The 23724-nt window shown below is 36.2% G+C and overlaps 2 protein-coding genes across 3 annotated transcripts; one reads left to right on the top strand and one right to left on the bottom strand.

The window, feature by feature from the left end:
- Positions 1–3954: 3954 nt before the first annotated feature.
- Positions 3955–8611, top strand: LOC148906841 (sperm microtubule associated protein 1-like). 2 transcript variants are annotated; one of them, XM_089036577.1, is made up of 5 exons: positions 3955–4229; positions 5262–5361; positions 6148–6279; positions 6616–6687; positions 8330–8611. In XM_089036577.1, exons 1-4 carry the CDS (start codon positions 3975–3977, stop codon positions 6645–6647), a joined length of 519 nt encoding a protein of 172 aa, XP_088892703.1. In that variant the 5' UTR covers positions 3955–3974; the 3' UTR covers positions 6648–6687; positions 8330–8611. The 2 variants fall into 2 exon arrangements, with proteins under 2 accessions (XP_088892703.1, XP_088892702.1); XM_089036576.1 differs by lacking the exon at positions 8330–8611 and having other exon boundaries at positions 6616–7569.
- A 2046-nt stretch (positions 8612–10657) lies between these two features.
- Positions 10658–21143, bottom strand: LOC116300034 (uncharacterized). Its single transcript, XM_031708792.2, has 6 exons — positions 20893–21143; positions 19378–20562; positions 15771–16034; positions 15019–15183; positions 14842–14946; positions 10658–14096 (listed from the first exon to the last, which is right to left on the bottom strand). Exons 2-6 carry the CDS (start codon positions 20464–20466, stop codon positions 12357–12359), a joined length of 3363 nt encoding a protein of 1120 aa, XP_031564652.2. The 5' UTR covers positions 20467–20562; positions 20893–21143; the 3' UTR covers positions 10658–12356.
- Between the last annotated feature and the right edge of the window lie 2581 nt (positions 21144–23724).

The raw sequence follows: 23724 nt of genomic DNA, 5'->3' as shown, positions 1-23724 counted from the left end.
CTTTTCAGTATTTTATTTTCTTTCATCGTAATGTGACAAACACGGCTGGTAAAGAAGTTCCTTAAAAAATGTATGTAAACGGATTTGTGTTGAAAAAAATGTATAAAAGAACGGAATTACTGGCAACCAGTTTTTTATTTATTTTAAAGCTTACAGCTTTTAATTCGTAATACTACTGTCATGGTGACAAACACGGCTAGTAAAGAAATTCCTCAAAAAATGTATGCAAAAGGCTGTAATTTCGTCATATTGTCATAGTGACAACATCACTGCTGAGCCACTGGCATAATGACAGGTGTTTATCTCAAATAACATTCTCAAAAACCTGAGACTTCTAAATCAACAAAATTCAAAATAATTGATCCTGACAAAATGATAATTGACCAAAATTGCAATTTTTTCCCTAAAGCTGAAGTCAAAGTTCTGTAAAAGATAGTCTAGTGTGATGCCAAATTCTACATACTCCTCAATATTAAAGTGAATGCAATAATTCCCTAGTAATAAATATTTTTTTTTAGTAATTAGTACTAACTCGGCTCTAAGTAGTTATATAGGCGAAGAAGTGTCGCAGCTGCTACTTGTATTTGAATGAAATCAGACACTATAGGGGACTAATATTTCCAAAAACTCACTTAATCAATCGGACAAAAATAAATGACGAGCCCTCAAAATACTCAGAGATATGAAAGCCCGTTCTTATCTTTGCACCTGTCTTCTCAGTTTTATTATATATCATTAATGATAACAAGTTGAGAATTATACATGAGATAAAGTAAAACTAGCAAAGAGAAAATCTCCTCTCGAATTGTTTCCGATTCATTTTCCTCGTTCGGTTCTGTTGCTTGGTTGGTCAATTTTGAATTCAAATATAATCGAGAAGGCGGATAAGCGCTCTCTCTGATTTCAGTAATTAAACCAACACACACAGTTTAGCAACTATTATCCTATAAAGACAAACCCTAAAGCTATTCACGCCTTTAGAAAATTACCCTTCAACGTGGGGGTCACCGAATTACACTTAGCATGACCGAGATCTGTTCTTTGAGACAATATTTCAGAGTGCTGCCTAATTTATCTCGTTGAAAAATTGCTTGCCCGCAATTCATGGCAAGTCGAGCATTAGTCATTTTTTTTACTAGGTTGCCTGTGTTTTAAAATGCGTCTCATGTTTTTTTTTTTGGCTAAAGTTGCGCAATAGTACCCGGACATTACCCAAGCCCCGTTAGGGGGAAATGACACAGAGATCCCGTTTATAGTGACAGATGTAATGAATTGTCACAGAATTGCCAAAGTGATTGATTTTACTTACCGAGTCTCACTCCAGTACGCTGTTTGTGGAAATTAAAGAACGCTTTTTAATAACGAATTTTTTTTTTTTAATTTAAAAAATATGTCATTATCGTGCTGGGGACACTAAAGTGCAAATGCGTATTTTGAACCGCGCCAAAATTTCTCCTGGTCAACCAAACTTAAAAGTCCTGGGACAAACGTCACAACTGACATGCTTTCCAATTATTATTTCTAAAGCATGTCAAGAAAATTGTTTGACGTTAGCGGTCGGACAAATATTTGGTTGGGACATTTTGGTAGGGTGAAGCAAATTTTGTCCGTCTAGTGCTAATCATGGCAGATCAAAAAAGTGTTCAAAAAAAAAACAGTAAGATTTATACAATAAGGTAATAATAATAATAATAATAATAATAATAATAATAAAATAATTATCAATGATAACGATTGACAGAGAACTTATAAGTGAATAAGAATTAGAGAATAACTTAATAATGTACCAATTTAAAAAAAATGGTTTGTCTTAATGAATGATATTAGAACCGCTCTAGGTAGGCTGTATCAGGACATTTCTTTTCTAATAGTAGCTGGTTCCTGATAACTGATTATATTGGACTACAAGTATTACATTTATAATAGTTTTATGACAGGTGTCAATCAGATATCAAGTGTAGAATCACTAAACTACGATTGGTTGATCAATAATGTGCATTCTTAGGCTTTATATTCAGATGGAAAATATTCATATATAAATCTAAGGATTACACATAACTAGAGCTAAATATAATGTATAAAAGTAACACAAATATATATCTTTACAGGGCACGTTCCAGCATATTCAACTATTTCATGCATTACATGTCTAGAGAATGAGCTTAACATTTGAAGAAACAACATTCTAGAGAATGAGCTTAAAATTTGAAGAAACAACAAAAACATCAACAGCAACAACAACAGCAACAATAACAACAACAGCAACAACAAAAACAACAGCAACAACAAAAACAACAGCAACAACAACAACAACAGTTAACTATGGGCTGCCCCTCGTAAGTGAAGCATATATCTTCTTTTCCTCTACCAACATGGTTGGCTGTAAAATTTATGAAGCAAATTAACTATCTATGCTATCATGAACAAAATTTTTAGTTACTTTGAATTTTTACAAAGAGAGAAAAGGAATGTGTGATATCAATTAATATCATTCATTTTGCTGACAGAAATGATATAAAAATAAAAACTACCCCATCAAACTATTCTTCAGTGCATGTATATTATAGCTACCATTTTGATTGACTTTGACAAAAGATTTGGTGTTGGTGTTCTCTTGATGCAGTTTGTTCAAAAAATACATTTGCAGTTTGAAAGATATCAGCCCACATTCCATGAACTACTGTTATTATCAGCATACAATATTTGAGAATTTAGGAAATTTGTTCAAATAATTAGATTGGAAACACAGCATGGATGCCAGAGGGTCACAGGACTCACAGGGCAGGTGGCAGACTGAAGATGACTTGAAGAAGGGCAGTTGAGAAAGAACAAGGCCAAATGAAGAAGCTGGGATGCTGTTAAAGTGGTGGTACACAGCTGAGCGGGTAGGGATGATGGGGGGAGGGGGAGGGGGAGGGGGGATGTGGTGAACTCCTCACACGTTATTGACACATAAATAAAGTTTATTATTATTATTAACAATTTATCATGTGCCGGCTTGCGCAATGACTGATGATGACGCTGAAACACAGGACTTACATTTGCTTATTTTTCCTACGATTTACGTCATTTTCCTCATCTTCTTAGTTCTTTGCACTTTATTTTATTATCCAAGTCATAGTACTGGATTGGACTAACATATTCCTGTCTTGAAGCATTCTTGTACTGCGTGATGGTAACGGACATTTTCATTCTTTCTGTATTTCAATAGCATAAAATCTTCCTGATAATCAAGTTGAGTCAGTTGTTCAATTAACTTTGCTTTTGTTTGTGAGTTCCTTTGCTTTTACAAACCACTCGTAAACGTCCTTTTCTCTTCACAAATTTACACGAAGAACACTTAAGTTTCAGTGCAGTTCGTATCCTGTAGGTCCTTACTGATAATAACGTGTGGGCCAACCCAAAATGACGGAGATTTGAGGTAAATCTGCCAAGAATTCCACCAAACATTTTCTTCAATCTTTGATTCTTGCAAGTTTCAAAATGGCTGCCCTCCTCGCTGGATGCAGTGAGAATGACACAGGAAGCCCAAAACAGCAATATGTTTTTTTGTCCAGAAAATCTTGCCCACATAAACTTTCACAAAAAGCATAATAACATAAACTTTCATATAAACTTTCATAAAGATCATGATAAATAAATTTCAAATATAGTTTTCCTAAAAATAAAGTTATGATTTCTCTAGTTTAGTTGCGAATCAGGAGGTCGTTCGAGACTTACATTAATTCTAGAAAAACAATTTTAAAAGATGACATGGATACAAAAGCTAACCAAAATCCTTAAATGCAGCTATTATTTCGATAGCTAATATATTTTATAATATTTTTTAAAAATCATTTGCTCGTTTGAATAAATTTTATTCGCTTCCCGCGCTCTTTGCCACCCGCGTTATCCCGTGAGAGTAGATAGTCACGTGGATTTTTACCCATAGCAACGTTGTTAGAGCATGTGTACAAGTTGTCTAATATTTCAGCATGGCGGCTGTTCAATATAAATTGTCTCGTTGCGTTAGAAATGGACCTTCTCAAAAGACTCCAGAGGAGTTGAGAAGACTCGAAAAGGGATTTGTTTTGGATAATATTGCAGTGAGTACGCTGTCGGATGATTCTGGACGCGCAAATCCGAAGATGAGCACAGCTATTCCACCTTACAACGCGCAAATAGACCCGCACACCAAAAACTACTTCGAAAAGAAACTTGTTCAGAGATTACTAACCAGAACTCAACAGGTATATATTTAATTCTTCTTTTTTCTTCAAACGAACTTTCTGTTTTATTTAATCTATTGAATGTTTTTCTGCATGAAAAACATCTTTGTTTGTTTGTTTATATTCGATTACGACTAGCTGAACATTTCTCTTTTGTCAAGACCTCACAACAAAAGCTGAGCATTTTTTTCTGGTTTAAGAACATCCTGTCTTATATCGTACTCATCAGGAAGTTTCATTTCCAGAAAATAGCTCTTTGGTCCTTAGTCAATCTCGTCTTCATAGCAGCAAACGCTTATTAACTTAATAATCTTAGTAGTTTGTTTTCAAGTAATTATATCTATATGCACCACTTAATTAGACGCTTCCTGTCTCCGTTCTGTATTTCAATTATCATTTTTTAATCACTAGTGGAAAAATCGCGAGCCTTAAGGGAAAGTTCATTTTTTTATTCCAAGAGGTTGAGGGCTGGGTAAACAAAGACTTTTTCAAGAAAAAACTTTTCCCCCCAGGGCGCTCTTATATCAAAATTAAACGTGTCCCTAAAACTGTAGGTATTCCAAATAATTAAGTTCCTTTTTACAAGAGGTTTTTTAATTTGTTTTCTTAAAAAAATCCGAATCTTTTCTCTCTCTTTTACTTGTAATTCTGAACTCCTTTTTAGAAAAAAATATTTTTTGAGCCTCTGCGACCCCCACCCTTAAAAAACTGCATCCTCTTAAATCCCTAGTATTCAAAAAAAAAATTTTCCTAGACTTTGGTCTTGCAGTTTGTATGGGAAATCTCACAATCTCAGAATCGATAGGTACAAGGGATGTTTTGAAAGTTTTCAAAATTGGATGAGCCCTTAGTCAAAACATCATGAGTATCTATCAATGCCGATTTAATTGTACTCCTCTTGTCCAATCAGAATTTAGTGATTTTGTTGAGTGTATTATAAAGAGCAATACTAGAGGAAAAAAAATTTTTTTAGCATTCATTGGTCTCGTCAAAATAAATGGCCCAAACAAGCTTGACAAAATCTCTCATTATTATTTTTGAATTCCTCATCAGCCACCTCCAGGAGACTCCATCAGTGGTAAACAAATGGATAAATTTTATAATAAAGGAATGATGGGGACGTATTTAAGCTACAGGAATAGTGCTGGAGCAGGTGAGAATAAAATACTTAGGGAAATTTCAGGTTGTGTCATATTTCTGGGTCCACCTGCTCACAAAAAACTGTTTAAAAAAATAAAGTGAAAAATCTTCATCATATTATAAATGCATATAATATATATTCTTTTGACTAAAGCCAAGAACCCAAAAGTCTTGGTCTTTGTTGGTTGTATGATTACGAAAAATGGGTATGAAGCAAGCTAAAACAAAGGTGGGGTAGTGGTGATAGCACTTGCCTGTGACTAAGGCAACCTGGGTTCGATTACCGGCCTTGGCATAATATGTGAGTAGCGTTAATTGTTTGTTGAATCTGCTTCAAGGGTTTTTTCCTGGCTTCTCTGAGGTTTTTCCTCCCTCTTCAAAAATCAACTTCTAAATTCTGTGAGGATGGAAAAAGACACACTCTGTGGAACCGCTGTTAATTCCCAATTTTTATTATTTTTTAAATACAATTTAACATACTTGTGAAAATTGATAGCAATCAGAAGGGTTTTTGTGGGAACCTGGAAACTGATAAAATATAGAGTGAATCCGGGAAGTAGAAAAAACTTTGCATGATTCGAGATATTGGCATCGGCCATGACTCGGGAATTGCGTTAATTCAATGTCCCAGGATAAGGGATTTCACTTTCTGATTTTCAGGAAAAACGTGAAAACATTAATAAATAAAATAACAATTCAAACACCTTTGAATATGTTAAAATGTGGTCCTTGATGGCAAAATGTCTTGGGATTTTGGAAAAATTAGCCTGTGATTAACAAAAGTATGAATGGCTTGTAGGATATTCAAGGGCACAGGTTAGTGGGCACGGCTTGTTCTTAGAAGGGCTACCTCCTATTAATGGATGGCATGGCGCATTTGGATTCAGAAGAAACACGCCTTGGCTACGAAGACAACCTTCTGTTTTTATAGGTAAGTCATAATTCTGCTTCGGACAATTAATAGCGAACCAGTCACTGTTGTGGCAGTTTTCCCAGGGGAAACAAATTATACAGTGTCCATTTTCTCTTTCTATCACAGGAAAGTAAGCAATTGAAACAATTTAGAATCAATCTTACATGTGATCAGAGTTTTCAATTCTGAGATATGGTAGCTCATTTTTTAAGCTTGTGCAACATTATCAACTGTAACTAAAAAGGGAGTCAGAACCATGAAGTACACCGTTAACTGCATAGTGATACCTTGAACATAGGGGTAAGTGAACAATTTTCCCTATTATTCATAACTAATAATATGTCGTTTTTTCAGGAAAAGTTGACAGCCGTTCAGTTGTGCCATAATAAAAAAAAGACAGGTAGATAGCAGAGGATCAAAGTAAAGGTACAATGTGTAGTAGTTCCAGAAATTATCCATACCCACCCCACAGAGGAATTTGGAATTTCTGAAGAGTAGGGGGATCAGAGAAAGAACAAAAATTACAGAGTTTGTATGGAAGAAAATTGGAATTTCAGGGGTGGGGGTGCATCTTAAAAAATTCTTGCTTGAGGGGGGTATGGTTAATTTTTGGAACTACACAATAAGAAATGATACTACTTCATTGAAACTAACACTACAGTAGAAGAGATAAATTGTCAAGAAAAAAGAGATTCAATCATCTAATATGAGAGCTTGAAAATAAGACGAAGAGAAAATGAAAGAGCATTCACTTGATTGTTTTTCAATAAAATTTCAGAAAATCTTATTTGACTTATTGAAATGGCTACTATTGGCAACAAATATAAATCAAAATCTGTCTAAAATATTCTATTATTAAAAACTGTTTTGAGGATTGCTTCATGCTGTTTTAAGCAAATGGAACAAATTATTAGTAAATTGATGGTTTAGTAATCAGCGTAAAATGTGATACAAAATTTTGCTTGGCTGAGTTTTCAATTTAGTTTTTATCTTAATTTTATGATGTTTGAGTATAAATTATTTTCGGTTTGATGAAACATGGATAAATTTTTTTCCTAATTGTCTTTCATATTAGTATATAGGAAATTGCACAATCGCGAGTATGATTCATACAAATTGTACTTGTTTTAAGTCAGATAGAGTGCTTTTAAGACAACTATTTTCAATTTAAGTAGTTTTCTTTTCATATTGTTAAATATTATTAGCTATTTATTTTATATCCTTGTAATATGTGTGTACAGGTATCCAAAAGTGTGAAATATAGAAGTTTTTTCTTAATTTAGCTTATAGCTGTGTGGAATAATTTATATTTTGTTTTAAGAAACTTGAATTTTTAAAAAAAAAAGTGGGCTGTTTTTCAACATTAGTAAATCGAAGTAACTTTTGATTAAAATGTAGTGTACTTGTTTGGTCAGATAGAGTGCTTTTAAGGCAGCTATTTTTAATTTAAGTATTTTTTCCCCCATAATGTTAAATATTATGTAATAACTATTTATTTTATATCCTAAGTTGTAAGGCTGTTGTATCCAAAAGTGTGAAGTTTTTTATTTAACTTATAGCTATGTGTTTTTGGGTAAAATAATTGGTATTCAAGGATTTTATGAGTGTTCATGATCCTATTTTGATAGTTTTCATACAATTTGAATCCAGAATGCTACAGCTGTAGTAACATATCTTTATGTGTGATAGCAGCAAATGTCACTGCAGGTATCAATCATCTCTAGATTCAGGTATACAAGGTATAAAGGTATATATAAATTCTTCAACAAAACTCAGCATTGCATATACACTATGCTTATTTTGTCCCCCTGTTGCAGTATGTATGTTGTCCCTAATGAGCCCACCAAGGTTCCAGTGGGGGGAGGGGGGGTACTCCTCTTCATTCACTATACGGGTACATGCCTCAAAACAGGGTATGGTTTTTAGCGATTCTCTGGAACAGGGTATATAAATTGTGCTCACTCTCTGGAACAGGGTATCTATTTTTGCAAGTACCAGAAAAGGGGTTTTTATATTCAATCTTACTCTGGAACAGGGTATGACTTTTAGCAATTTTTCTCTGACACAGGATTGGGGTTGAAAGGACTCAGTGGTACATCTCTACCCTAAACAGGCAAGAGTACACCACAGGCCAAGGTTGTGGGGGTTGTTGGTAATGATTGTTCATAGGGTGTTTAGATTGGTGATGGGGTGTTAATTGGTACTCGATTGGTTGTGGTAGTTGCTGTTGATGTAGCACCACAAGTGAATAAGGAGGAAACTTAAAACCATTGTGACAGAGTCAAAAGAACGTTATTTTAAACAAAAGTAAATCGGACTTTAACCTAGTTTTAGTTAGTTTAATTACGATTTCGGATACTAAGGAATGTTCTTCCTTCATATCAAGTGAAATCTGCAAACAAGTAGTTAATTAATTTCCTGGGATTACATGAGTAATGTTAGCATAAACCACGTTTTACGGAACAAGTGCGCCTTGGGCGTATTGTGCGTGGATTATTGTAATACATGAGGAATGCAGACTCAAGTATAAATAGAGCTTTTCAAGTAAATTTAGTCAGTATAGCAAGAGAACTTGGAAGAGCGTCGAACCACAGATTAAAGACAAAGAACTCGCGTCGTTAGAAGGTACAATCCTTGCTGTTTATTACACACATATATCTAACCTAGGATAAAGTTAAGATAATTTTGTGTTAGATTATTGCTATATCTAGTCATTATACTTCGTAGTTAAGTATCAGAGTAAGTTCTAGTATTTAAATCACACGTGAATAACCTTAAGCGAGTAACATAATAATCAATTTCACGGTAATTAACTCTAAACATAAACAATAAGGTTTTGCACTATAAACTCGTAGTCAGGATAATTCTCGTCTTAAACAAGTAAATCTAGCATCACTTAGCGTTTTCAGTGTTGAACTAACGAAGTTAAACCATAAATCTAAGGATAGTAGTTAAATCTAGCATTCATCGTTTATTAGCCATCATTGGTAAACTCGCGTATAAACCAATAGTTTTCATTCTTAAAAACGTTCTAAACATAGCTACAGGAACCGCTATCGCTGTAAACGTTCGTTCAACCTCTAAACTAGTTTGAGTAACCTTCACCACAGGTTAAAAGACCTTTTTATAGACCTTTTGGTTGTCTTCGTAAACTTTAATTTGCAAGGTCACGGATTGACCACGAGGTAATCATATCACTGTTTAGGATAAATTCGCATAACAATAACTGGTTAAACACTTACCTAAACATATTAGTAAACCCTTCTAACAACTTTTCCATAGTTTTCCATTATTCTTGTATCATTTATACGGCGTATAACTTCCATTTTAAACATATAAACACCTAGTTTTGTGTCAGTATTTTACACTCGTTGGCAATTCATATTATGGTATTCAAATTAGCTATTACGTAACTTCCGTTCTATTTATATCTAAGCCAGATAGATTTAGTACAAGAGTACATAGACTTTAGTCATATTTTTCATTGTATTATCGTTTTATAATAATAGTTTCAACTTAACAAAAGTATTTCAATATATATAAACCTACATCTTAGTGTAAATATCTTATTTTATAGACAGAGAGCTGTAATCTCGTTCTCGTTTTGTACTGATTTGTGATGTACTAAGCTGGGTTGTTGAATAAACTCTTTTGCCAACACACTTGCAATCTGTTTAGTGATTTGAGCGCCTTGCCGCCGGTTACACCATGTGTAGCTATTACTGACGTTTCGGACATTAGTTTTTCATTGGAGTTATTTTAATTAAAAAGCTTATTATTTTTGTTTACATGTATCTTTATCAAAATTATTAAAACATTCTACCAGTAAATCATGGAACATATTACTATAAACACAGACAACACACACACACAGATAAAGGCAAAGCTTGGCTTTTCACAAACATAAGCAACACATGCAGCCAACTTCAACAGGAATAATCCATTTAGCAAGTGAGGTATTCAGAATACATACTTGCTTTTTAGCACCAGTTTTCTTTCCCCATATCTAATAGAGAAGTCAGCCTTTGTTTTTTGTACAAAGTAAAATCCCAGTTATAAGTCTACTATTCTGCTAATGGAAATATCCTAGCAGCTATATATAAGTCCCCCCCTCCCTGCTCTCCATTGTGAGCCCACCTGGAACCTCTTCCTTTTTTCACTGGTGCAACATAAGACAGTGATTGGAAACATAAAACAAAAAAAACCTTTCCTCCTTATTCCAAACTCTTTCCCCCTCCTGATTATAAGCCCATCAAAAGTCCCTTACATACCAATGCAGATTATAAACCCAGGGCTTATAACCAGGATTTTACATTATGCTATTTTACAAGTGAAACCTAACATTTCACAAACATTTTAACTAAAAATTAAATATGGGAGCCATGAAATAACAATGTAGTGGTCTGCTGTCTTTTTTTGATAAGGTATATATTATAACAATAATTTCTTATAATTTTCGATAGACATCAATATTTCCGCTGAAGGCAGTTTAATAACATTTAAGGTTCAATAATCTTTCTTCTAATTAGCCATGTTGGATATTTCTGGCCCCTTAGATGGGCCTTTGTGAAAGTTAAAATTCATGTTGTATTGGTTTAGCTGCAATAGGATTATTTGCTATTATTAGCTGCCATATTATGTAACTGGTCCATTGAGGTGGTATTACACTAGGTAAAGTTCCTTTCCTTGCAACTTGTCTCGTAATTTTGTCATGCTATTTAAACCAGTGTATTGCAGTTGCTTGCATCAACAGGGATGTACAGGTAATGATCTGAGACAAATAATTGATGCACAATGAAATGTTTATGGCTGTACAACAAATCATTGCGAAACATGTTGCAGGAAGGGTGTTACCCTTCACATTAATGCCTTAGAATTGTTGCACAGTATTATTGTTTCAAAAAGCAAGACTAAACTCTAAGAACTAACGTTTTTTGAAATAGCGAACATGGTGCATTGTGGGGAGTAGCTTCAGTACAAACATCTCATGTTCATCATGCCTTATGAAGCTAGACCACAATGCATCCTGTTTATTGAACTAAGGAAAGGCCTATACTGTACCAAAATTGCAAGACAAAGTTTTGACATTACACTACCAGATCAATTTGTCACGCAACTTGTTTTACAAAGAAATATCAAAAGAAGTTGCATGGAACATAAGAACCTTGTGTAAGACCACCTTTATCCTATGATGGCATACTGTACAAAATTTAGAGAATTATTATGTATAATTTTCACATCTTAGAATTAATCTGCATGCTTTAGCAGACAAGTCAAGGTAACTTCTGATGACAGCTCAATGTTGAATTAATAACATAAATTAATAAATCGATAACTGTCTATCAGAAGTCCACCTGAGGTATTTCAAAAAGTGAATAGCATATTCAAACATGCATGCAAGGTTGTCAAAATGGAAATAGCTTCTACTGTAGTTGATATACTCCATGGAAATATATTTTCTTACATTAAAATCAAAATTAATTTATTTAGTACTAACTAAAATAAATCTTATGGATAATTATTTCTAGCTACATTTTGTAGTATTGATCTAGAAAATGCCTCTAGCATTTGCCCATGTTTTAAAATATTCCATTTTGCCTTGTGGGTAAGATGCAGTATGGATATTTGTTGGGAATAAAAATTCTAAAGACATTGACGCACAATGCAACATTGCATGTAAGGTTGTATTCCAAATTTTCAGGAAACTGAAAAAAGTATAAAAAGTTATAACTTTTCAGAAGATGTTGCCAGTGCTTTAAGCATTCCATTCATTCCTGTAGATAAGATAATTTTCAGAAGATGTTGCCAGTGTTTTAAGCTTTCCATCCATTCTTGAAGATACATTGCAAAAGGTTATGCTTGCGATGGGAAATTTTGCAATGTGTCTCGACCCTCCTTGAAATTGCACACAAAATTCCAGGGATCTTGCAAGCAACATTACATGCAAAGTTGCAGTGTGACAGAAGTTTTGTCTTGCTTGTCACACACAAAAGTTTCAATGTGAGGCTTCCCACATCCTTGTACTGAAACCTTTGTGTGTGACAAGCAAAGCATATCTCGTGGGCTTGTTCTTTTAAAGATACTACTGTGAGTTCTTAGAATATGCTGGACAAAGCACTGTTAGCAATACGATGTGAATTTTGCTGCATATCTAAGTACTTATCCTCTTCTACCAATGAGTTCAGTAGAGTGTTCATGTCATTAACTACCATATTGCTATTACCCAGACCAAATGGGTTTATTTCATTGCCGTTTCCATCAGTTGAAAGGGCTTCCATACTGTTTAACATGGCTTCATAGCTGCCAACCTCTTGGGGTCTGCTTTGCTCACCGTAGTAATCTACCATCCCAGGAACTCTCTGTTGATACTCAGTAATCATTTGCCCCTGAGGAACTGATTGAAGTCTTGACTGCCTTTGGTAGTATTGATTCTGTGGTCTGGCATATTGTAAATTGAATCTCTGTTGTGGTATTCTGTTTGGAGGAGGATAAGGTGGTCTTGCAGCGGGTTGGCTTGGTCGGTAGTGGATTGTCTGGGACTCGATGGGTAGCTGTTGCTCAGGGTAAGCTTCCTCAGATGGGTAAGGATAATGTCGAAGAGGTTGTGTCTGTCTTGACTGCGCCTGGTCTGGACTGAGATAAGCATCAAATTCATTGGGATCAACATCTTCATTTATAAGTTCCGTTTCACGAGGCTCTGCTTCATTTGTTGTGCTATTGGAAGACAGTTGTATCATTGGCTCTGGCCTTGAATTCCACCTCATATGCTGTGCGGGTTCACTGCGCCGACGATACTCTTCTTTTTCACCACCCTGTTGTAGCGACATCTCTGAGCTATCTGCTTCACAAATGACAGTATCACTCAATCGCCTAAATGTCCTATCTATTCCATTAGGTCTAAAAGGCTCTTTGGAAAACTGATAAGGAATCCTGTGAAACATTGGACTTCTTATGATGGCCAAGTTTGATTGACTACCATATCCACTACTATTACGACTCAGTCTATTACATGCAAAGCTCTGGGAACTTGCATTGCTTGTTTCACTGGCCCTGCGTAAAACAGCTTCACTATCGCTTAGAGGTGCTAACAATGTTTTCTTCCATGGTATAGATCCTTGCTGATTCTTAGGTCCTGGGGGAACTTGAACATTTGGCGGGTGTGGAACTACTTGTGGATTGAGACTTGCTTGACTTGATCTCCTGCTTTCATTGTTAGATGCCCAGCCACTTTCACTTGATCGTCTGCTTACATCACCATTCATCTCTGAAATGTGGCTAGTTTCACTGGATCTCCTTGTTGATGTTTGACTCATACGCCGATGCACATCACTCACCCAACTAGCAACATCCTTATTCCTGTTGTGGATCTTTGGCAGGGTAATTGTTTCTGATTGTCTTTGGCTTACTACTTGTTGTACAGTTGTTACTGCACAACCATCGGTTACTGGTTCATAGTCACCTTCCACAATGTCAGGCAACTGTTTGACGTATGGTGGGCTCCTAGGTGATAGTCCAGATGTAGTAACTTGACCAACACCTAAAGACGTTTCATGGCTTCCTGGTATGTCAACTGCTGGAGAACGATCATCACATGTAGAAGACACAACATCTGCATCCCAACCAATACTGACTACGCTAGATGAGTATCCACCTCCTTTCTTTACTGTACCACTTTCGCTACCACTACCTGGGGACTTGACATCACTGGATGGCGACTGCACTGCAGCATTGCTGGTATTAGTGTTTGAAATGGACTGATTTGATTGGTTGCTGGAAGAGGTTTTCTTGGTAGAGCTCTGTGTGTTGTCTTTGCCTCCGTCTGAGTTCAGCTTGTGCTGTAAAAGAGGACATTTATTAGCTTTTGTTGTGAGCTCACGATCATTACCAAGAGCACTGCCACCAGAGCAGACCAATTTGCTCAGCCTTTTTTCAGGGGGAGGACATTTTTGAATCAGAATCAATCAGGGGTGACTGAGAATGAATTCAGTACAAAGTGGAGGCCTTGACGTACATTATTCATTCATTCAACCCTTGATATTCTTATCTTAAAACATGAAACTAAAGTGTCCTTATTTTTCCCTGCACTCAGACACTTTATTTATTAGCTTTTCCCATGAGAGCAGGGACACCACAACAGCTTTTTGCCAATTACAGTGGGCCCTGTAGAGTTTAGCACGGGCAATGAAATTAGTCGTCACCAGCGTCTTCAGTGGGTCTTTTACGTCCACCTTATACGGGGTTATTTAGTACAAGACAGACAAGGCCTACGGTTTTAAGTCCTTGACCGGGAGGACTTGAAGGTCTAACTATTTGCAGGTATAATCACAAAGGCAGCACCTTCTCCTCAGTTATTTTAAGACCCTGAGTGTTGGTCTGGCCAAGGCTTTAACCACAACCTTCTGCACATTAGACTGATGCTCTTACCAACTGAGCTAACCAGGTGGAGGCACTTTCAAAGGGACAGCCAATAACGACTTTTTGATGACAGAAAGCTTTGTTTGCTTAAATGGAATCTCAAGTGACTCTTTAAAAAGTCTGTTGACACACCCAGAAAGCGGTATTCATCAAATACATACTCACCCTTTTCACTCCTTGATCTCCATGGACTGTCTTGGTATGTTTTCTCAGCGAGCTTGGATCTGTGTATCTTTTGGGACAGCCTGGTACTTTGCACACATAAGGTTTCTAGGTAGGAGTAACGCAATCACACATCAGCACATGAGGCTGCAATAAACATGGTCATAACATATTACCTACCACAGATGAGTGTGTCCTGTTTTGATGTTTAGCTCTGTCTGAAGCATTTGAAAATGCCTTAGTACATCCCTCTACCTCGCAGACATATGGGCGTTCACCTGTATGGGATCTTAGATGTGTCTTGAGGTTTTCTAGTCTGGAGTAGGCTTTGGTGCAACCTTCATACTGAAAGTTCAAGATGACCAATAAGTCATTTTATAAGAAATATAATTATATGAGTTAAATCTCACATACTTGTGCACAGGTACACACTTAAGCTTGCATTGGTTTCGATTAGGAAGTGTGATAAACCAGAAGCTAGTATTCAAACAGACTGTGGAACAGATGTTTTTCTAGAGGGGTGTGTGTGTGTGTGGGGGGGAGGCGAGTGGGGAGTGTGATTTTTAAGTCAGAGACCAATATTCAAACAAGGCCTGTGGAACAAATGTTTTTGGGGATGGGGGGGGGGGGGGGGGGGGGGGAGTCAAACTGAACAAGGGGGTAAAGTAAGCTGTTACAAACCACTCCATGGTCATTGATATTTACAAGAATTTTTGAAATTAAGGGTGGGGCATGGAGGATTAATGTGATAATAAGGCACTACCCCTTTATACAGAAGTAACTTAATATCAACAACCCACTGTGACTCATCTCATGATATGAGATGAGTCACAGTGGGTTGTACATATTAAGAATCAACCTGCTTAACAGGTATATACCCAAATACAGACACCTGCTGTTCATAGTGTTTGACTGCATAACAGAATACGTACCTTGCAAACATGAGGCTTCTCTCCTGTGTGCCTTCTCATATGCACTACTAACATATACTGGGCTTTAAATGGCTTCTGTTCTCGGCAACAGTCTTGCCAGTAACAAGTGTATTCACGTTTCTCCTTCTTAATATGGTCACAATTGACATGTTTTACGAGGGCATCTTGGTTTTCAAATAAAATTGTGCAGTCTTTCCATCGACATGTCAAATTAGGTTCCTCTCCATCACCAGGGCCATCATCAGCTTCATTGTCAGAACCAGGCTGTTTAGATTAAATAATGCATTAAACTTGAGACAAAACGGATTTGTGACATCAACCTTAGCTCATGTATACAAAGAATGTCAATAAATCCACAAAAGAGAAGGATAAGAGGCTTATATAACTCATCTCTAGGATTGATAAATCAACATCCAACAACATATTGAGGCTATAAGAAAAATATACCAATTAATATATATTGATTAGCTAATAGATAGAGTATAATGAAACTATCAATAAAGGTTCAGTCAGGACAAGACACCTGGATAATTGATTACTGAGTAATCAAGAAGGCATGTAGACTTGTCAAGAAACCGCCATGCTAATTATCGACACCCCTCCTGTTATCCTTATAGGATATCACCAAGGTTTATATCATTTAACATGTGCAGAACACATCATGTTAAAAATAAAATAATAATATGATAACCAAAGACCTTTACTTAAAAACAAACTTATAGATATCTTATGTTACTGAGGTAGTTTTGTAGTGGTTTTGAAGATTCCTTTTCTATAGCATCTGTTGTTTGTCAGTCTTCTGTCATACATATTAATTTCTGTCACATTCCACAGAGCTAATTAGCTTTCCACAGTTATTCTTACTATTTGGCAAAAAATTGCATTAGCATTTTATTGCACAAAAATATTCCCGCATCACCATCAAGGTCATGTACGTAGTACATACACATACATCTATCTCATGAGTTTTTCTAAGTCTAGTTTTGATCTCACACAATGCAATTAATTCATTTACAAACAGTGCTAATGTCAAATACACATTAACATATTCCATAAATAAGTATAAAATAAATTGCTTACTGGACCATAGTTGTGGCTACGTGTGTTAAGACTTCAACAGGATGACTCACTATAACTTTTATACTTATATTCCTCCAAAAATATTCTACAACATTTTTTTATATTTCTGTTTTTTAGTTCATAGTATTTCTCTAATTCTCCTGCTTCCAAAAAGTTACATCCAAAATTACACTACAGTACTTTTTCTGTGATACACTAACTGTTAATAATACAAATATCCCCATTTGATGCAAGAAACAAGGTTCAAAAGTGCTCATTCTTGAACTAAATCCAATTAGATCTGCTGATTTATTGAACCTAGTTCTGATAATCAAATTCGCACAGCTTGAAATAAAAATATTATGCAAATTCTTTTACCTGTATTGAGCAATTGATTCAATTTACTATTTTTTTCACAATCAAATTAACAAAACATTCCGTTTTTCTGTAGTAAAATGTCATATATACTTCATGATAAATATGCAATAAAATAATTCCCATTTTATGTAATTAAATGTTATGCTTACATTAATGTGGTTTCTAGATCAGTTTTTAACAGGTGATAGACAAATTATTGGGTGTTAAAAATATCAATACAAGGATTAGAATATAGTATAAGAGGTATACTAGACAAATACTTTTCTCAAAATCCCAGTAATCTGCAGATTAAGATATTGAAGGCAGTTTTTATGTGGACTGTAAGTATTTGCATTTATGAGAACTGGATAGAAAATCAGTAAAATAAGTATATAATAAACAAAAATCTTAACTTACTAATTCTTCATTTTCAAAGAATGTTCTGTGTTATTGTAGGCATCTAAAGAAACCAGGCTTAAACAAGCTAACTAGCTTACAAGTAAGGAATTAAAGATTACCTTATCATATAGCTTTATATATAGAGAGAGATCAATCTTCCCCTCCATTACCTAGCTCGTGTGGACTTGTATGACAAAGCTATTCAATGTTTCTAAGTATAAATATAAAATATTATATGCTTTCTATGCGAGAGCTAAATTTCACTTGGTGCATACAGTAGTTTGTGATTATATGTCAAAATATTTGAAATAATATGACTAGGTTGAAACACGTAATGACTGTACTATCTACATCATGTTATATATGAACAATATTGACTTCTATTATTTTATATTTTTGTTGTTCAATAACAAAGTTAATTTCTTAACATAGTTATGTGAGAAGAGTCATTCCAGAACACGAATATAAGAGTCTGACATTAATACACACATGCCAGTCTCATCTTGAATTTGTAAGAGATCCAATTTGATAGTTTTGTTGTATTTATGAGATATTTTAGTAAAGGATTTTGTACATCTTGAAGATATTTTGAAATATAATGATATAGCACTTGTGCATTATTTTAGCTAGGGAGGTACATGTCTGGTGATAAAATGTTTCTAAGATAAGAATCAGTCACAAAACATTATGCAGAACTTAATGATTTGTTTCAACAGCTTTAAATAACCTTAAAACTCCATAAATATTTAATATCAACACTGTATAAATGACTTAATGACATTCCAAACAAACCTATGGTTTTAAAATAATATTTGTTTTATGCGTTCACTTCTACTAGTTGTTATCTAGGTCTAGATATTCATTTAATTGAGTCTTTAAGGCTGTAAATGACATATAATCAATAAAATCTTTGATCATTTGCCTAAAACAATAAGATCTGAACCTTTAGTGTACAAAAGATCCACAGTAATTTTACAAAGTTTCCTTATCTCTCAGAGACAGCATCCAAAATACCAGTGCCATAGATAAACTAAAACCACAGACACTAAAGTAAACTGCGTCAAAAGACAGTTCACTAAAGCATTATTTTTTATCTTGGATGAATTTTCTAGTAAAGTGTTTGTAGCTAGCTATGGGAAAGCCAGCCTGTAAGCCTGGAGTTTTTAAATGACATCACATTGATGATCATGGCCTTATGGTTTATCCTGTTATATATCTTGCTTAATTGAGATTACCAATTGACCACTCATTATTCCAGGAAGCCTTAGAATTATACCAACACATGTTTGAGATTGACTTGGCGGAATGTAAAACAGCAGAGCAACAAACATTAAACTGGTCTGGTGTTGTTATGTTGACAACAAAATAAGAGAAATTAGCAAGTAGCAATATTTTGGTCCAACCTTAAAATTGTCTCACAACTACCAAGTTTTGTTTATCAAGTGTTAACTGTACAAACATGTGTTACTTGCTTTTTGATTACGTATTGCTTTTATAAGACTTCCATATGTGGAGTAAGGATGTGCCATATTGTTTAAATATTGCCTGCACCGGCCCCTCCCCTAGATTTGCCCCTGCAGTCTTGCTAAACTGTTTGACTATAACAACATGATAAGCCCATTGATAGTTTGTTTACCAAAAAGCTGCAGTGATCTTCTATGTACAGTATGGCAGCAGAACATTACAAATAGCCTTCACTGTTACATCGATATGTGAAAAATAAATGGCACCTAAAAGTATATGTGGAAGAAAATATTGTCAGCTTATGGGTAATAACAAATAAGGTACTTACCGGAACTTCTGAAACACCCGGTGAAGTTGTTGAATCCAGCTTACAGGTTTCTGCAGCCTCTTCCTTCATGCGCGAGGAAGGAGCTTCTACAGGCTTGGATAAAGGAGGTGATTCCGTACAGTTCATGCTTTCTGCAATGGGTTCTTCCTTAGGGGTATCAGTTGTAGAGGATGGAAAGACATCTCTTGGTTGCTCCTGGTTCTTTGTGGCTTTTACTGGTTGTATTGGTGGTGGTGTTATAAAGGGAGGGGGTCTCATGGGGTGCATTGCCGAAGATTGGGTGCGATGACAAACTGAAGATGTACAAAAGCCCAAAGGACTTAGATGACCAAAAGATCCTGCTGAAGATATCCTTGACCCAGTCAAACATCCTAGCAAAGAATCTGGAGAGTTCCTGATCAACAAGTTTAAATCAATGGACTCAATTGATGATGGTGTATTGGAGCGTGCTCTCTTGCGTGTAAGATGAGCTGAAGCCCTAGGGCTAGAAATACTGGATCCAGGAACATCTAACACAGTGGATCTCAGTGACGTAGCAGTAGAAGGAGGTGCAACGAATTCTGCCTGAACATTCCTATGACCACTATGCATGGTTGCCAAATAATGCGAAGGAATGGTAGGTTTAGCAAACTGCTGATATGTTCTTGGCCATTCAGCCTTTGGACGAGCAATTTCTGTGTTCCGTTGGGGAGCACTGTCATTAAGATTTGATGGATAAAAGTTTCTACGAGGATACTCAGGCCTGAAAGGTCCCACATGGACAGATGAACCATGATTTGGTGGGTATACAACACCCGCTTCAGGATGGTGCCAATGAGGATTTCGTCCTGGGTAGTAAGGGTGTTGGGGAGGTGGTGGAGGGGGTGCAGGGTAACCAGACTCATATGGGTAATAATTCTCTGGATAACTTGGAGGTTGACAGGAATATCTGGCACCCCACGTTGGAACGCTACTGTAATTATTTGGGTTCCTGTCCATGATTGGGATGGATGGTTGAATTGAGGACGGTGGATGAGTCAGTACAGATCCATTTATGTCGAAGTTTGTTTGGGTTTCTTGGTCATGTCCTTCACCTTTTTTCTCTTCCATGGTGCTCTCGGAAATGTCGACAAGTCAACACCACTCTACAAGATGTCCTTCACCTTGTCTTTTCTTCTTGGCTCGATTTCAAATAACTGCCTGAACCTTGACACGTTTAAAACACGAGGAAAAGCAAAAAGGGTCAATAAACTATAGATTCTCTTTAATTCAATTCAAACCGTGTAATGTTTTAATATCCCAGTCCAAAGGTAAACATTGTAAGATAACATTGATGTGAATAGACTAATTCTGTGCTCAAGTGACTTCTGAAGTAACATCCGCGGTAAACAGAACACACAAATACGATAAAGAATGTTTGACTTGGTCTTAGGCGTCCTGAGGTACTTACATGTTTCTTAAAGAATGTTGGGTTAAGTAGAACTTCACAATGAATTCTCCGAAATAGTTAAAGAATAAAAACCAAAGTCCTCTTACCGTGTTCACAGCTACATTCTTGGTCTCTAACGTGGCGCGCGAGCCGATGAAGGGTCCTTTCTGACACTTTCCAATTCTTCTCATGAGAACTAGCGCTTTACAGCACCCTAGACACCATTACGCTTAAAGGGCTTTCACCAAACAGTCGCAATCAGTGAACGAGAGTTTTTAAGACTACTACAGGATCTTCCAACGGTTCAGGCCTGGAATAAATATTAGCAGAAGAACTAACGTATCGACTTTCGGGGTAACTGCGCAGGGGAGCTATTCCATCATGTATTGGGTTTCAAGTGACGAGAAATGACCCTGACAGCTAGATAGCCTATCTGATTGGATCTTACAATACAAAAGCTATTATTCCTCTAAATGTTACGCGCGATACCATTGTCATCAAAATGCCGCCCTACGCAAGGAAAGGGCAACATAATAGACAACCAATCATGCTCACTCAAGTGTTATTCAATATTCTTGCTCATTCCCGCGCTGGTTGCCGAAAATAAACCCCCCAATAAAATGAAATGCAAATGAGATAAAACACTACTTCCTGCCACGGTTTCTTTCTCTAAGCTTTGTCGAACTGAGCAACGTTTTTTGATAAAAGTTCAAAAATGTTTTTTGAAGTGTTAGGATCACTTCTTGTACAGTCTGCTAACGATCACTCGATCAAACTCCAGGAGATGTCTGTCTAGCAAACGAGTAAATAGACTAAATACATAAGGTCATCCTAGCTTACTGAATTAAGAGCTTTAAGTGAAGAATGCTTTAGACTTCAATGGCTTAAGGTAGATAATGCAGCATTTGGGGGTTAGCAAGCCAATGATTTGGTACATTGGTACTACTGGCATAGCTATCCTACATCGACGACTAGAATTTCTCTACGTTTGTAAGCATGTTGCCAACGTTTTTGACACTGACGTGAAATAGTTTTTTTTATAAAGTCAACAAACTGAACTAACAGCCCACGATCCAGTAATTATGATGTACTCCGCCCATTCGAAGTTATTGAGAACATAGATTTGCTTATCACTTGTCGGAGTAAGCGATTTCTCATGTTGGACTTGGTCTTGTACTACATCTGTGTTGTGGTTGATATTCGGTGCTTTTGCTTCTTGCCGTGCCCCTGGGTGTTGAATGACGAGGTCACTTTCCAGCCTCTTGTGAAACTGTCAAGACACATGATACCTAGCCTCTCTCCTCTCCATAAAATCGTTTCCTATCAGCTTTGCTTACTGGTTGTAAGAGAGCATAAGCTTTATAAAAGTGCTAAGCAAATTTGCTCAAAACTTACGAACCCTGCCTAGTCGTCACAGATTTACCATATCAAAATAGTAGCTTTTAGCTTTCTGTCCAAGACAAGGAAAATGGAAAATAGATAAGTCGTCAACAGACATCCTGTTCCGTTTCCTTTGTGGTTTTCTTATCCGTTTTTCTTCTGTAAGCCATTGTATTTCTTAAGCTGTTTATTTATTTATTTGTCTTCATTAATCGTTTTAGTTTTTATGTACGTTGCTAATTTGAATTTCACACGCTTTTGTTTGACTTTATTCCCTTTTACGATTTTGTACTGATCGTTGTCTTACCAAATCTCGTTGCAAATCGCTAATTTTCAGGCAATGATGCATGCGAGACCAACAATTAGTGCATATACACAGTATAAAGAGATAAAAAGAAAAAAGGGGTAAAGGTTTTCGAGTAATGTCATTTTTGTGGGGTTTTACTCGAGTGAAAGGCGTTGAAACAACATCGCCTAGAGTTTCTTGACAAGAGGTCCAGTTTCCGTCAGTTAATTCATCAGCATGCTATTCTCGCCCCCACTGGCTCCAGGCTGAGTCGACAACTGCATCGATCAATTCAGTGCTCAAAAAATATTTTGTTACCAAATTTAGCTCGTTTGTAGTCTAAATACTGGATCATATGGTGCGCAAAGATGACAAATTTAGTACGAATTGACTTGACATTGATTTATAGATGTGTTCGTCTAAAGTGCCTGCGAAACTAGGGATACGATGTGAAACTCAAGTTCTCTTAAAGAATTTGGCTTCAAATAGGTCTATTGATTAATGCACCGCATAGTATTGTAGTTTACTATTCCATGGGAAAAAATATGCCCTGACCTGTCGAGCTTAAAATAAGTTTATTTAAGAGCTCCTAGACAAGACATACTCGTTAGAAGAAAAAACAAACATCACTCAATGGTCCGTTTTAAACTGAATGTTTTCAATTGCAGAATGGTCATGGGACGTGAACTGTAAACAAGAAAGTAACCCTATCAAAGATTCAAGTGTGTTTATGACGTCTTTATTTTATGCAACTCAGTTTTTCACGGGAGATTCCTGATGTGTATTCATCAGAATATCGTTTTGGATTTCATATTTTTTCCTTTTGATAGTATCCACTATCGTGATTTGATGTGGGCAGGGTTAGGTCCGGGCGGTGGAAAATTCAGAACGAGGGAGGCAAAATAGTGAAGTCTTGAAATTAGCTATTTAGCTATTGGTCCATCTCAATGTGCTCACGAGGAGTCATGCCTCAGGAAAAACTGAATCTATTACTAATCTATGCATAAAGATATGTTTGCAAGACGCTCAAACCGGTCTTTTTACGAGAGGGTAGTATGGAATACAGTTTGTTTCGAACCGGGGGGGGAGTTCGAAGTACATCTCAGTCGTGAATCCTTTAGCCTTTCGTAATGCCGATCATTGGTTCCCGAGTGTGCTCAGCTGTGTACTGCAGATTAATTCGTGCATAGTGCTTCCTAATCGTTTTTCACAGCAAGGCTCATCGTGTGAAGACACCGCCACTTATCGGGCGTACAGTCTTTACTTTACGTGC

Source organism: Actinia tenebrosa, unplaced genomic scaffold (assembly GCF_029948245.1).
Source record: "Actinia tenebrosa isolate PJP-AT-01 unplaced genomic scaffold, QUT_ActTen_1.0 PGA_scaffold4__44_contigs__length_22323623, whole genome shotgun sequence".
Taxonomy (NCBI): Eukaryota; Metazoa; Cnidaria; class Anthozoa; order Actiniaria; family Actiniidae; genus Actinia; species Actinia tenebrosa.
Note: the sequence above shows the minus strand (reverse complement) of the source record. Positions and strands in the feature narration are given on the sequence as shown.

Bases quoted from the DNA above. Each gene is read 5' to 3' on its own strand.
- LOC148906841 (XM_089036577.1), top strand. From the start codon at position 3,975: ATGGCGGCTGTTCAATATAAATTGTCTCGTTGCGTTAGAAATGGACCT. The intron at 4,230-5,261 runs GTATATATTTAA...ATTCCTCATCAG, and splicing joins TACTAACCAGAACTCAACAG to CCACCTCCAGGAGACTCCAT. The intron at 6,280-6,615 runs GTAAGTCATAAT...TCGTTTTTTCAG, and splicing joins ACAACCTTCTGTTTTTATAG to GAAAAGTTGACAGCCGTTCA.
- LOC116300034 (XM_031708792.2), bottom strand. From the start codon at position 20,466: ATGGAAGAGAAAAAAGGTGAAGGACATGACCAAGAAACCCAAACAAAC. The intron at 16,035-19,377 runs GTAAGTACCTTA...TAATCTAAACAG, and splicing joins CGGGTGTTTCAGAAGTTCCG to CCTGGTTCTGACAATGAAGC. The intron at 14,097-14,841 runs GTGAGTATGTAT...CCTCTTTTACAG, and splicing joins GAGATCAAGGAGTGAAAAGG to CACAAGCTGAACTCAGACGG.